The sequence below is a fragment of the Aythya ferina genome (genome assembly GCF_964211825.1).
Source record: "Aythya ferina genome assembly, chromosome: 7".
NCBI classification, from domain to species: Eukaryota; Metazoa; Chordata; class Aves; order Anseriformes; family Anatidae; genus Aythya; species Aythya ferina.
Window position 1 is genome coordinate 21,841,538 of NC_140302.1, and position 14,891 is coordinate 21,856,428.

Sequence of the window (14,891 nt, forward strand, 5' to 3'; positions counted from 1 at the left end):
CTGCCTCTAATTGCTGCAGATTTTCTCAAAAGTAGCAGCCTGTAAGATGTACAAGGGCAAAATTACAAAGGTCAGAGCCAACATGTTCACATTCAGTGAGAAAACTGAGTTGAACTGATTACAGAGCAAAAGAGTAATGCATGCTTGATAGAAAGCCCTCTTAACATGGGCAGCTGTATTCAAGTTTAGCAACCAGTCTTCAGATGGCTTTGCTTAGCGTAGCTTGTACTGTATTAGTTCACTTCTGATGCGGCAAAAACATGGACTACTCAGGTTCGGTCTTTATTCCAATTTAACAACATTAAGCAAAACCAAAGAAAGTTTTCTTGTCAGCTGTATTGAGAAGAGCACTGAATGCCACATACACTTAGTTTTACTGGCTAAATTGAAATCCTGAAATTCTGAATTACTTAGAGCAATTTTTATTGGACTTTCTTTTTTATTTCTTTTGAACAGTTGTACTTAAATATAAATAACACACCAGGTCTTTTAATACAACACAAGTAAAACACAGCATGTGCCATTCTTTTTCATTTATGCCTATTTATTTTAGGTAAGCATTTTTTCATATAAAGTTAAGTGTGTGAGTGTAGAAACATTGTGCTCCTTCAGAATTTAAATGAGCAGTTCTTTTAAAGTTTATTTTCTATTTTGCAAAGTTTGTCTTCTTGATGTACTCTGCTAAGGTTAACTTTTGACTTAGTGTATTATTGTTAATAACAGCACATTTTTTTATTTTTATTTTTTTAACCAATTACAAAAACTTAAGACGTGTTCCAGGTGAATGATTTAAAATTTCATCACAACAGTATGTACTCTAAGGAATATTGCTTAGAAATAAAATGTATTTACAAAGTAAATGTGTAGTATAACTAAATAAGGGTAATTCATATTATTTTATGGTATGCTAACATTTCTGCCTTTAAGTCTATTTATCTGTTTAGCTATATATGTTTTTGTTTGTTTGTTTGTTTGTTTTTTCTACTTCTAATATTTATTCTTTCTATATAGTAACAAGAAACTTGGTGCCTCCATTATAAGATCACAGTCATGGATACCACCATATAAATAGCTCAGACATAGTGGTTGGATAATAAGAACCTATATTCTCTCCACTTGAAATAATTAATTAAACAAATTAACATAGTCATACCCACAAAGCATTGTCTTCTCCATTCTGAAATCAATACTGTATGAGGGTATGATATATTTTGTGAATTTAAATTTATGAAAATAAACTAAGAGCTTTAAGAGTTGTTTGTAATTCTTATATTTTATTCATGTTTGGGATTTATTTTCTTTATTGATTAAAAAAATACTTTATAAATTAACCTATTCTTTTTTTCTCGCACCCTTATCCTTTTCAAGGTTATGCCTTTCTGCTGTTCCAGGAAGAAAGCTCTGTACAAGCTCTCATAGATGCCTGTCTGGAAGAAGATGGGAAACTTTACCTGTGTGTGTCAAGTCCCACAATCAAGGATAAACCAGTAAGTAGCTTATGCCATGGCATGTATGCTGGCTGCTAACACATTTGTTGCTACTCTTTTCAGTTAAATTAATAAATACTTATAGTTAATTGACTTGTCCGTTTCCTATTGCTGTCCTTGATGTTACATTGAATTGACTTTCTTTGTCAGTGTAACGTGGTTTTAACGTTAGCTTCTTTCTGATAAATGCCATGTTCAATTAACTTTTATATTTGCTACTTCTGGTATATCACAGGAGTATGCATCCTTTTACAATGTTAGATATAAAGCAATTAGATTAAGCATTTTTTTCATCTTTATCATTGGAAAGAAAAGAAAGCCTTATACAATGAAATGAAGAACTTAACCAAGCTCTCCTCCTCCTCCTTCTCATCCTTCCCCATTCCCCTCCATTAAAACCTAGATAGCTTCAAATATCCCCTGTATTTCATTAGGTTTCTTAATTATTATTTTTTCTGCATGCAATAGCTAAGAAATTTATAACTTAGGTATGTCTAATTTACCATATATAAACTGCAGGGCAAACCCAAGTAATGCAGACAGCTACAGCAGAATGTATGGTAACGTGTTTGTATTGTTTGTATCTCTAAAGTACTTTAATGCTAGTCTTTTTTTGTGGCTACAGATACATACAGATAGATGGAAACTACAAATAAATATAATAAGATAAAAAATATGCTGCCTTTTTAAATGCTATTCAAAAGCTTACACAGATAAATGAATAATCTAATATTATAGCACAGTCAGTATGCTTATGCACTAAGATTGATAAACAGACAAATGAACATTTTTACCGAAATGACTTGTGAGCAGTTTCTTTCTGTACAGTCTGAAGACTTCATCTCAGCTGTGTTTGCTGCTTAAAAGAAGTGAGCAATTGCACTTCTTAAATAAAGTCATTTTTGTATCCAAGTACAGAAATTAATTACATCTCCTCTACTCATTCTATCGATGCTTTAAAATTTCTGGATCCTTGAATGTGAAGCCCAAACTGCACCTGTAATTATATACAAGTGATAAAGTATTCTGTATATCCTTTCACAGATTTCTTGTTATAAATGGCAATTAGGGGCAGGCAATTAATGAGAAAGGAGAGTTTAATATGATGTAAAATTTAACTCAAGTGTGGCCTCTAGAGGTGATAAATGAATTGTCCACCTTCTCTCAAAAAGATAAGCCATGTCCTTTGGTGGTTATGCCACTGATTTACTGCTTTTGCTAAATTAAAATTATGCTGTTAATTAGAGAGACTTGGCAATTGTTTCTCAATTTAAATTATGTTGTCAAATTCCTTTACTAAAACCAATCTTCAATGCTCTTTACAGGTGCAAATTCGACCTTGGAACCTAAGTGACAGTGATTTTGTGATGGATGGATCTCAGCCTTTGGACCCAAGAAAAACTATCTTTGTTGGAGGAGTTCCACGGCCCCTCCGAGCTGGTGAGCACAATGAAAATATTGGGCATGTAACAGGGGTTTCAGGTTATGCAAAAAAGACTTAAAAGGAGAGAGAGAGAGAGAGAGAGAGAGAGAGAATATATGTAAAAGAAGTAGAGCAGGAAACAAATTATGTATTTTCCAAAGATCATAGCTCACTTTCTAAGTCAACCAGTTTCTTCCTGCCTACAAAATATGAAATCTGAATATTTCTGGTATTTTAAATAGGTTACTAATTATAAGCAGAAACATTTTTCTTCAAATTTCAATAATATACTAGAACTTGGCTGATTTTCCTTAATTTAGACCATCTTAATCCTAACCCTGATTTGTTTGCTAGATGCAGCCAAGTCTCCCTACCCTTTGACTAGAAGACAAACTTCTGCCAGCCCATTTCCAGACATTACATCTGCAGCTCTGGTTTATCTCTTTTTCTCAATCCTAACCCTAATTTTCCTGTGGAGCTATAGACAAGGCTATAGACAAGCTGTTGCTAAGAAGAAAGATTTTTTTTTTTTTTTTTTTTTCACAGCACAGGTCTCTTGCTAGTCTTGGTATCCCCACTCTGTGCAGAAAATCACTTTCCAGACTCACTTTTGATGTAGCTCTGTTTTCTCTCTCATTTTTTCTACCCTGTTTTTCTTCCATGGAGTCAGAGACAAGACTCCCTAGCCTTAGGTCAGAAGAAGTATTTATTATCCCAATCGAGATCTATGGGCAGCCCCCACTTGGCTTTGAAGGCCCTTTTCCAGCACAGCTCCCAGATGTAACTCAACATTTATTTATTGTTCCTCCCTTCATAATCCTTGTATTTTTGCTGAGCCATTGACAAGGTCACAAAACCGTTAGGAAGCTGAAATATTTCTGCTAGCTAGGTCTTCTGGCAGCCATCACTCCCTGTTACTAGTTCCTTTCCAACCTCACTCCGAGTCAGCTGCATAGTCTCTTCTTCTTCTTAATCTCAATTCTAATTTTCGAGGGCTGTGGTAGGAAAGGAGCCTCAACTGTTGTCCCAAAGAAAGACTGCTAGGCCATGATTCCTGGTAGCTGCTGCTTTCCAGCTCCCTACAATTGTAGCTCCTCTCTTTCTCTTTCTTCCAATCAGAATCATTATTTTTTGGGGGGGAAGCTGTGCACAAAATCCCCCAGTCATTGCTCTAAGAAAAATTTTTCTTAATCCAAATTTCTTGGCAGCTTCCATTTTCCTCACCATCTTAAAATAAGGCATAATTGTAAGAGAGGTTAATTATGTAAATGATAATTATTAAATATTACCTCACTTCTAATTATAGCACTTCATAAAACTGTATGTTATTTGGCCTTTCAGAGATTATGTGTTACATTTGAAAACTGATGCTTAACCTCTCCAAAGCAGACAGGCAGTTTCCAGTTTTTCTTGTTTGCAACTTTCAGGATCTCATTCAGGTGATTTATAAAGATGTCTGAATACTGTGTGGTTTCCTTCCCCTGGAATTGCATATGTTCTTTGTCTGGAGGCAAGAGTAGCTTACTGGAACTACTATTTTAAATGGTTTTAAATGTTCTTGCTGCTATTCTATACCATTGCTTTCTGGGATCCTTGCCTAAAGGGTGATTACAAATCATAGAATCACAGAATATCCTGAGTTGGAAGGGACCCATAAGGACCATCAAGTTCAACTCCTGGCTCCACACAGGACAACACAAGAATCAAACTGTGTCTGAGAGCGGTGTCCAAATGTTTCTTTAACTCTGACAGGCTGTGTGCCATGACCACTGCCCTGGGGAGCCTGTCCCAGTGCCTAACTTTCCTCCTGGTGAAGAATCTTTTTTAATGTCCAACCTGAGCCTCCCCTCATGCAGCTTCATGCCATTCCCTTGGGCCTGCACTGAAAAGTAAAATAATCTTCTAGTCAGTATATTATGATGATAGTTTTCCCTTTACTGTTTGGAGCATGAGTTTTATCTAGTTTGGTAGAATGAGTCAGATGTTCATTTGCTCATTGCAAATGGATAAATTAGCATATGGTCTTCCCTTAATGTGACACACACATTTATACAAATGCACATGTGCTCTGTCTAATAGTAGGCTTGATTCTATGAGTAGTTAGCAAGTTTTGTGAGAACTACAACGATTTAAATATTTAGTAAAATATTTTTTCTTTCTGGATATCTAAAATTGAACTTACTACTGATAGTGTTTTCACACATTAGCATAACAAAAATCACTGACTTGGCAGGTCCCAGTACCTTGCTTTGTGAGAACTTGTCCTTTATCCATCTGTCTTTTTTTCCCCTGTATTAACTTATAGAAATAACTTGGCTCAATGACCATACGTCTTCACACAGCTTAAATGCCTCTTTTCCCTTTCTTAAGAAATACCTCAATTTTCATTAAGAAATGAAGGAGAGGCATTTTACTGTGCAAAGACGTATGGTCACTAAGCTACTGAATTCTTTCTCCTAACCTCCATTCTGTATGTTTCCTCAGCCCTACACTCAATCTGTCATCTGAGTGATGTTTGTAACTACTTTAGAATTATTGCTAGTGTGAGGAAAAACAGCAAACCATTTTAAAAGATCCACAATCATGTTAATGTTCTACAAAAATAATAAGTTAAGTTGTGCCCCAAATGTAGGCTTTCTTTAAATATAGCAACTTCTGGCATTTCACCAAGTTTTGTTTCAAATAGCAAGTAATTCCTTGAAGTCTTTTCAAACTCCTGGTATACAGGCTAAAGTAACAGATTCTAAATACAGGAATATCTTTAAGTGATGTTATATGTATGCTAGCATTAACAAACTGCATTGTTGGGGTAAATCCTGAGTACCTAATTCCAAGCAGTTTGAATTTGCCTTTATGATAAATTCCGAAACAGTTGACCTGATACCTACTTTAACAATGTAATTCTGCCTCCTTTTTTTTTTTTTTTTTCACAGTTGAATCACAGCAAGTTTTGATTTTACAGTCTGTTTCTTTGACTTTATATTTTACTGTAATTCACATAGAGATGTTTCAAGCTGTTGTTAAAACCAATGTTTCGATTTGCTATTTTAGACTTGGAAGGCATGTATGCTAAGGCAAATAGCACTATTTCTTATGCAACAAACCAAACAAAACTATTTATGTTGAATCCATAATATTTAAAAATTGTCTTCTTGCAGTTGAATTGGCAATGATTATGGACCGTTTATATGGAGGTGTCTGCTATGCTGGCATTGATACAGACCCAGAGTTGAAGTATCCAAAAGGTGCTGGCAGAGTAGCTTTCTCTAACCAGCAGAGCTATATTGCTGCTATCAGTGCTCGCTTTGTCCAGCTCCAACACAACGACATTGATAAACGGGTAAGTAAAATAGCATGGAATGGAATAATTACTACTAACAATAAAACCATAAAGATTTAAAAAATAAAATAAATCATTAAGCTAACACGTGTTAGAGAACACTGTAACCTCTGTTCTTCAGTTAACATTAGTTAATTATTTAAAAACTTATTTAAGCTGTCAAAGCAGAGTGGAAAAATATGCCTTTAACATCTTAAATAACTGTTTAGCACTAAAACCAGAAAACAGCTGGTGGTAAACTCAGTTTAGTCTTGGTTTTATTTGTTTTGAATTCTGAAGGTCAGGTGTCATAGAATTACCCACCTTTCTCCTGTTTAGGTGTTAGCTTATTGTGCATCAACAGATTTTATTTAATGTAGCATTTCTGCTACTGCCAGGTAACTTTCTCTTTCTACATTGTATGTCTAGCCTTAAGGTTCCTAAAACACAGGGATCATCATAAGTATAACAGGTGATGCTGACCTCAAGATCTTGAGTATTATTTAACCAAAAATAGATGCCGATAAATTCTAGATGAGTAAAAGGGGGTAAAAATGGTGTTTTTTGTGTTTTGTTTTGTTTTTTGTTTTTTTTTTTTTCAGTTTGAATTCTATAGGGTATTCCAAGTATAGAGCAAAATCTATGTCTTTGCTAAAATCTGAGTTGAAGACATTAAAAGGAAAACATTTCTTAATTTCCAAGAGATTTTATTTCTTTAGACTTTCTACCTTCTCGTCTTGATTACGTGTACAAATAACACCTATGTCTTTGAGGACTTATTATTTAGAAATCTTCAAATGATGCAGTGCTATGCATTATAACAATAGGGATGACTTTTTTTCTATTTAATCTAATATACAATGTTTATTAAAGAGTCAGCTTGACACATATTGGGTATGTCTATGGCATGCAGTATATTTAACATAGTAACATAGCTGCAAAGTAGAGTCCAAGCTGGTTTTAGTTTCTCTTTAAAAGCCTGAAGTGAACTTTTGTTAGATTAGATGAGGGCATGGAGTTAGTCTTTGAACTATTTTTCTGTGATGCTACTATACCTTATGACTTTAACGAGGACAAAGCTGTTGGTAAGTTTTTTTTCTTTTTTTTTTTGTCCATTTAATTCTTAAAATTTCTACTGAGACACTAACAAGATTAATTTTGGAAACTTAATCACACTGTTAAATCCTCTGAGATTTATGTATCACCCATGCTTAAAAACTGGGTGATATATTTTTTTTCTAAGCTTTAAGACACAACTACAAATGATGCTAACTGGTGTTACAAAATGGTGTTACAAAAATTAATACTTACCCCAGGTGTCCAATTGAGAATTTAAGCTTAATTGTCTTTTATCTGTTTTTAAACTAGGTTTATCTGTGAAGAAATAAGAATTCATTTAATTCTGTCCTTAAATGTTAATTTTTATATATAATAGATTGAAATCCCTGAATTGTACAGTATACATTCTTAAAACTATTTCACTAGCAATGCAAACAAGAAAAGGAGTAAGAGAATCAATTTCAGACCTTCACAATTCATGCTTTGAAAATGTGGATAGGTGTAGATTTAGGGATGTACATTGGACCTGCCTTTTTCCAGATTCATGTGAGATAGTGATAGATGCAGAATGGCAGTTATTCAGACTGGTTCTATGTCATAACAGTAGTATAGCGTAACAACAACAACAACAAAAAAAGACAGTTCTGGAAGATCCATGTGCAAGAAATATAACTCACTATACCAGATTTACTTCAAATAAGTAACATTTATTGAAATGTGATCAGGATAAACTGAAGTAAAAGTCACCATAAAGCTTTGTTGTATAGAATTCTTCTTTTTCTACTTAATAGTTCATTATTCTGTAGTTCTGTATTCTTTAATAATTCTTCATTCTGTTTCTTTAATGTTGCATGTATTTAAGCATACTTACTGGATTCAAGTTTTCTCTGCACTATATTTAGTCGGAGAGCGTCACTTGTGCAAAATAATTTATAATCAAAGTATGAATATTTCATTTTTTTTCTGTCTTTTAATGTTATTATCTGAACTGTATAAACTTGATGAACTGTATAAATAGCTTCACAGAGACATAGAAATTTACATTTCTATGTCTCACAGAGACATAGAAATCTATTGACTTCCCCAGAGTGAATAAACCATCAATTTAAACGTGTAGGCATGATTCTGAGGATCACATACAGGATAGAACTCGTATGTTGTCAACTCCTGTAGTAGTAGTATTGCGAATGCCTACTCATGCATCAAAATATTGCTGTTTGGCACAGGTGCTTTAAAAACAACAACAAAATTACCATCCTAAGATGTTTATGACTGAGAGTAGGACAAAAATCAGTGGCTCTCAAGTGTGTTTGTAATTGATTGCAAGGCCATAACTGGAACAACTACAAATCTTACTACGTTTCTAGAGCTAAAAATAAAATAAATAGACAGTGATTTTAATAGAAGTTTAATACAAGCACATTTAATTTTGTTTTATGTCAATAATCTCTTCATCTTTTAGGCTAGTCCTGCATTTTGCTCTTCACAAAAAACAACCAAACAATAAACCTCAAACTCCTCAGACCTCTCAGGTTTAGCAATACCAGTTTGTTCTATGTAAGTCAATCTACTTTCCTTCCTACATGCTGCTCTCTCTCATCCTGCCTTCATAACAACCAATTTCACATTCCTGGAAACTTCTTAGCAGCAAAATCCTTGGAGATGCTATTTTTGCCATACTTCCATGTTTGTACTTTCACATACCTAACTTTTCCAAGAAATATTGAATTGTTATCAAAGCACACAATTCCTTGAGATTTTTTGACAAGTAAGTTGGTATGTATGAAAACTTCAGTGCCAAGATGCTCGGGTTAATCCATCATTAGTTTAAAACCTTCAATAGAGTCAAAAGAATTAAAATGTTGTTCTTTCTATTCATACTTAGCAAAACTATGTAATCTTCTTATAGTTATTTCTTCTTTTCAATGCAGGTGGAAGTGAAGCCATATGTGCTGGATGATCAGATGTGTGATGAATGCCAGGGCACTCGCTGTGGTGGAAAATTTGCTCCATTCTTTTGTGCCAATGTTACCTGTTTGCAGTATTACTGTGAATACTGCTGGGCAAGCATACACTCTCGTGCTGGGCGAGAGTTCCACAAACCACTGGTAAAGGAAGGAGGTGACCGGCCCCGCCATGTCCCATTCCGCTGGAGCTGAACCCCAGGCCTCTCCTAGCAACAAGTACTGGAGTAGATAAAATCGAGGGAAAAAGAGAGCGCTGCCTCAGGGCTTAGTGTTCTGGAAATCTGTGCATTCGTCCTCGACTTTAATGAAGATATGGGTCTTTTTATTACTATTATTATTATTTACAGTCACATTACTGAACTCAGTGTCCAGTATAATACAGACCGGCAGAGTGTAACTGTACTGATTTTGCACTTTGATTCACACAAACATCTGCTTGGTACCTTAATTTCCTACACAAGACTTGTCACTAGTGACATTATGTAGACTGCCATTCTCATCAGCCTTCACTGGTTGATGTGTATGTGATGAAGATTTTTTTTTTTATTATAATTATAATTATTTTTATTTTTAAACTGGAGCATGCACTTATTTTCAGAAATTTAGACTTGCCCCTAGCAGATGACTTACCAAAGGTAATATTCACAAGTAGGTGGCAGATGTAGCAAAAACTTAAACAGATATTCAGCAATCATTAGTTTGGGTCATTTAGAGTAGTAATAACCCTTAAAGAAAATAAGCCTTTAGTTGCTCTCCATTTTTGACTTGTAAGGATGATACCTCATAAGCTGGATCAGACATTTTCTTTTGTTTTGCTGAGGGTTTTTTCTTTTTTTTTTTTTCTTTTTTTTTTGTTAGGTCTTTTAGTGTTATGTAAATGTATGCTGCAATAGCTTTTGCTGCTATTAAAATGGTATTACTAATACCATAATACTCTATTCAGGCTAGGGTATCAATTAAAAAATGAATATGTGATTAAAATAGTGATGGCTGCTGAAAGGAGATCAGTATAGCATACAGAAAAGCTTCCAAGGAAGGTCAATATTTTTTGACTGCATGTTTACTTAATCAGGTTGCTGCATGCAATAAATTTTATATATGTCTAATATAAAACATGCCCACAATGCACAAATTATGAAGAATCTAAGTAGGCTACAAAACATTCAGTAACAAACAAACAAAAATGATTACTGACTGGAGGAAGGCATGCCTCAGTAAATGTAATGCTTCTGAAATTAGGATCAGCCCATTACAGAATGACCTATATTACAACAAATAGAAAAACTAGCTGTAGGATGTTCTTAAAACAAATTTGTGGATGGTAGATGAAGTACTTTGCGGTGCTCTGTTATATATCGTGCAATTTATTTTATATAGTAAAGTGATTATGTCTAGTACTGTGATCAAACTTAACTGTTAAAAACTCTGTATCCAACATTAACACACTTTTGACAGTTCATAACAGGTACATAAACAGAAATGAGCTCTTAGTTACAATCTCTCTCCTAATGCTTGCATCATTTACATAGTTGCAGACCTTGTCCAGAAAACCAAAGAGCTCATACTAGCATACATACACTACCAATTAGATAGTCTGTCAAACTAATAAACTAGGCACATTTAAGAAAGTTAGGGAAAAAAAAAAAAAAAAAAAAGTGGTGCTAAAGAAATGTCTGCATATAAAAGTATCATGAGATGTCTGCTCTGTGGATGTGGCGTTATCTCTCTAATCCCTGGATGTATCCTGTGAAGCTTGAATACAATTAAGACCTGCTAACACAGTGGACATTTTTTTAGCATGAACTATGGGGCTGCAGATAGCAATTAAATATAAACACACTTCGTATACTAATGATTGTGAGAATGTGTACACTATTTTCTCTTTTTCCTCCTTTATTTTTGCAGTTCTGGGGACAATCTGACTGGATATGACACCGCATAGTAGATTTATATGTTCTGGGTTTTGTTTGTTGTGATGTCCTTGTTTGTGTCTAATTTAGTAAGCTGTTTTTCCCAATGTTTAGTTGCAAGTATTGGCTTTGAAAGGAACTTTTCTGTTTTTGAAAAAAAAAAAAAAAAAAAAAAAGAAAAAATAGTTTTTTACTGGTTTAAAAGGCTTATTATAATTATCCCTTTTGAGGTTACTTCTGGGCATTTTTGTGATATTGCTTTTCCCAGCCCAGGTGTCTTTTCTGTTTTTTTTTCATCTGTACAAGACATTTTGTTATGCACTACTTTTTGTATCTAGACAGTTTTCAACAGTCGGCTGATGATTTTTTTTAAAGAAAAAGGCATGCTTTCTGACTGACATGATCTTTTGCAATACCTCAATTTTGAAATATAGGAAAGAAAATGATATTTTCTAAGTAAGTTTATTCAGAAAAATATATATTAATTTAATTCTGCAAGAAAAATGATTTAACAGATGGGTAACTTTATTTTTTTCATGCTTATTTGAGTTTTTTTGAAAATGAAGAAGTTAGAGCTTTATAACTGTAATATTAAAGATCATAGCTAACCTACAGAAATCTACCTAATTATGTGAAAGTAGTAAACCTTTTTGAAGAAATACCCCTCTTTCATGTAGAAACATACCCCCGATAGAGAGAGAAGAGAGAGAGAGAGAGAGAGAGAGAGAGAGAGAGAGAGAGAGAAAGAGAAGCTGGAAAATGTACAATATAGCCTAATGTTGGATTAAAACTAAAAATTATCATAAAGAACAGGTGTAAACAAACTCCATTTGGTGCTGAAAGTTGTGAATAGAAGGTGAAAAAGTATTTTCCCTTAATTTGTATATTTATAATCAAGTGTGATTATGCACGACTGACCAGAATTGTGAGAGTTCTTCTGTTTGTATTTTTTTAAAGAGAACTTTTTTTAGTTTATTAAATTATAACATGCTCCCTTTTGTTTTGTAAATGAATGTGCCCCTGAGTTGTTAATATGTTATTATTAAAAGAGGGTCCTTCAAAAAAAAGTTATTTTTTAAAATATGGAGTTCTGAACTGCAACTTGACTAAGAAGCCCCTGGGTACAACAGGTCCTATTGTGGCCTTTTCTGATGTGAGACTTGAACTAGTCGATTTTTTTGAAGGCTAACCTAACCTCGACTATTTGTTGTTATGTGCAATACTGTTTGTACTGTTTGTATAAAAAAAAAAAAAAAAAGAAAAATGAAAAGAAAAAAGGCATAAATCTTTATTGCAGATTTATTTTCATTGCAGACTTTAGACATTGTGATTCACTAAAATCATTTTTCTACTGTCAAATATGTACCTTTTCTTCATGCTGGTATTTTTTCAATAGTAATGTAGCCTTTGTACTGAGACAAATTTTCATTGTTATTTTTAGAAAGATTTTTTGCTAAGAAAAAAATTAAACATATTTACATATTTTTCATTTTTATTTCGTATTTTCTTTAAGGAGTGCTTTCTCAACCATTAATATAGTTGTTTCTGGGAGAGACTTTCATATCTGGTCAATGTCATTAATATTATTTTGTATTTTTACTTGGAATAAATTAATTTTATGATGCTAATTCTTTAAAAGTTTATTTTTTTCATTTTCAGTTATTTTTGAAGCTAAAATCTTTGTAATATTGTTACTAAAGTGTCTAGTTTTTTGAAATGCAAAGCTTTATGTATTAACTTGCTGATGTGGTTTACAATAGTGTGGCAATGATGAAAATGGTTGGTTATGTAAAGTGATTGGAAAATTGTAACAGAATTGGGCAATAAAATGACAGAATGAAGCAGAAAAAATGTGATATTTTGAAAAGCCTTTTCCTTTATCAAAATGATTTAAGGAGATAATAGGGATGTCACAGTACCAGTTCGTTGTCTAGATTTATACACCACCAGTGTTGATTAAATACTATTGCCATTATAATGAACTAAACCTATTGAAACAATGGGTTTTTGACCCCGCCCATTCAGCATAATGCTCCATTACTTTTCTCATCATGAACTTTTATAAACTCTTTTCAATAGTCTTAGAATGAACCTCCTAAAATTTAATTATCACTGTATTTTTGCCACCCTGTTATTTATTTAATTAAAATGACCCTTTCCTGCACAGCTTCCTTCTTGCATACATTTATCAGTGGCAGCATCGAGCAGACTGTAGGTACCCACATCATTTTCTAATGACACTACCAGTATTGGTAGCTGCCTAGTTAACGCAAAATAATGTACGCCCATTTCCTGGTAGCAATGCAGTAACCCATATTGCCACCATGTCTGAACAGATGTTCAGCTTCTTTGTCTTTCTTCGTTCTTCTCTGCCTCTCTTGTGTCTCTGTCCTTTTTTTTATTCTTTTGTATTGGCAATACCAATTGCCAGTATCAAAACACCTTTCACTTCACCTCCATTTACATCACATTTGTTTTCCTATGCAGCCAGGAGAAACCCCTTCCTGAAGCCAGTGACTCTCTGTTCTGGCACCAAAACCAATCCAGACTAAAACTGGTGTTGCGTAAACAGGGCATACAATGACTTTCTTTGGACAAAACAATTACTTCAACAAGTTATTGATGAACTTTTAGACTAACTTATACTAGAGTGTTAGAGGGGCTCATCCACAACTTGTGGAAAGGAATGTGTCCAGAGTTGGTCTATTGTGTATCCTCTGTGTGTTCAGTTCTGTAAGTAATGTATAGACTAGATCAAATAGTGAAGTAAAATTTAGACTCAAATTAGGTACTACTGGTTGGAATGTACACAAATTGCAAACAAAGGAGATTAAGGAATGATGAGGGAATAAATAATTCCTGCTAAGTGGTACAAAGTTTATGCTTATATTTCTGCCTACATGCTTGTATTTTATAGCCTGCTAGCAAGGCATGGGCTAAAACAAATTGTATTGCAAATACGCAGTTAGCAAATAACTTTGCTGATTTCACTGTTAGAGTAGTTTAAAAAAAAAAAAAAAGAAAGAAAAAAAAGAAATGGCGCTTAACTGGGAAAAGCTCCCATGTTAATATTTCAGTATTGTGACATCTCTACTTGCAAGGTATGAGTGAAAGATTAGTCACAGATAATTAGAAATGTCTCTTTTGTTTAATCTGGCTTGTATGTAGTTGCTTTTCTGCTAGTTTGTATGATGTCAGCTAAACCCTTTTCCTTTTTTTTTTTTTTTTTTTAACAGACAAACTTCTTAATCTCTGCTGCTATAGTGTTCTATCATACCACAGAGTATTTTATATTCATGTTAGTTACACTACTCTATACCCCAAATGGGTAGCTGGTCAGAAGTCACATAGGTCACATAATTTTGGTACACTCAAATATAAATGAGAAAGTTTAGCAGTAACTAGAAAACCAGGGTGCTAATAAGAGGTCATTTTGGCTCCTTTTTTTTTTTTTTTTTTTTTTTTTTCCTGGATGTAGTTCTGTTGGGGTATAAAGTATTAGATATTTGTACTTTTACTGTCAAAATAATGGACATAACTTTTAGCACATTCACAGCTAAGATCTCTGTACTTGTTTTTCAACTAATTTTAAATGTACTGTATCTTTTATTACATGTTCTCTTAGATTGTTTTTGCTAGTAATTCTAACAAGGCTTCTTCCTTTTTGGCTTGGACTAATGCTTGTATGGAACTGCAGTACTGTGACTAAACATGGAGCTCAATGCT

General features: G+C 33.7%; 1 protein-coding gene across 13 annotated transcripts in view; it reads left to right on the top strand.

Annotated features, from left to right (window-relative positions):
- Positions 1–13,016, top strand: part of CPEB3 (cytoplasmic polyadenylation element binding protein 3) — a 90,583-nt gene extending 77,567 nt beyond the window's left edge. For all 13 annotated transcript variants that reach the window (XM_084525808.1, XM_084525811.1, XM_084525807.1 and 10 more), the window contains 4 exons: positions 1,369–1,487; positions 2,813–2,927; positions 6,069–6,250; positions 9,220–13,016. In XM_084525808.1, coding sequence (XP_084381934.1) covers positions 1,369–1,487; positions 2,813–2,927; positions 6,069–6,250; positions 9,220–9,447 — 644 coding nt within the window. In that variant the 3' untranslated portion in view covers positions 9,448–13,016. The remainder of the gene's footprint in view (positions 1–1,368; positions 1,488–2,812; positions 2,928–6,068; positions 6,251–9,219) is intronic.
- The last annotated feature ends 1,875 nt before the right edge of the window (positions 13,017–14,891 follow it).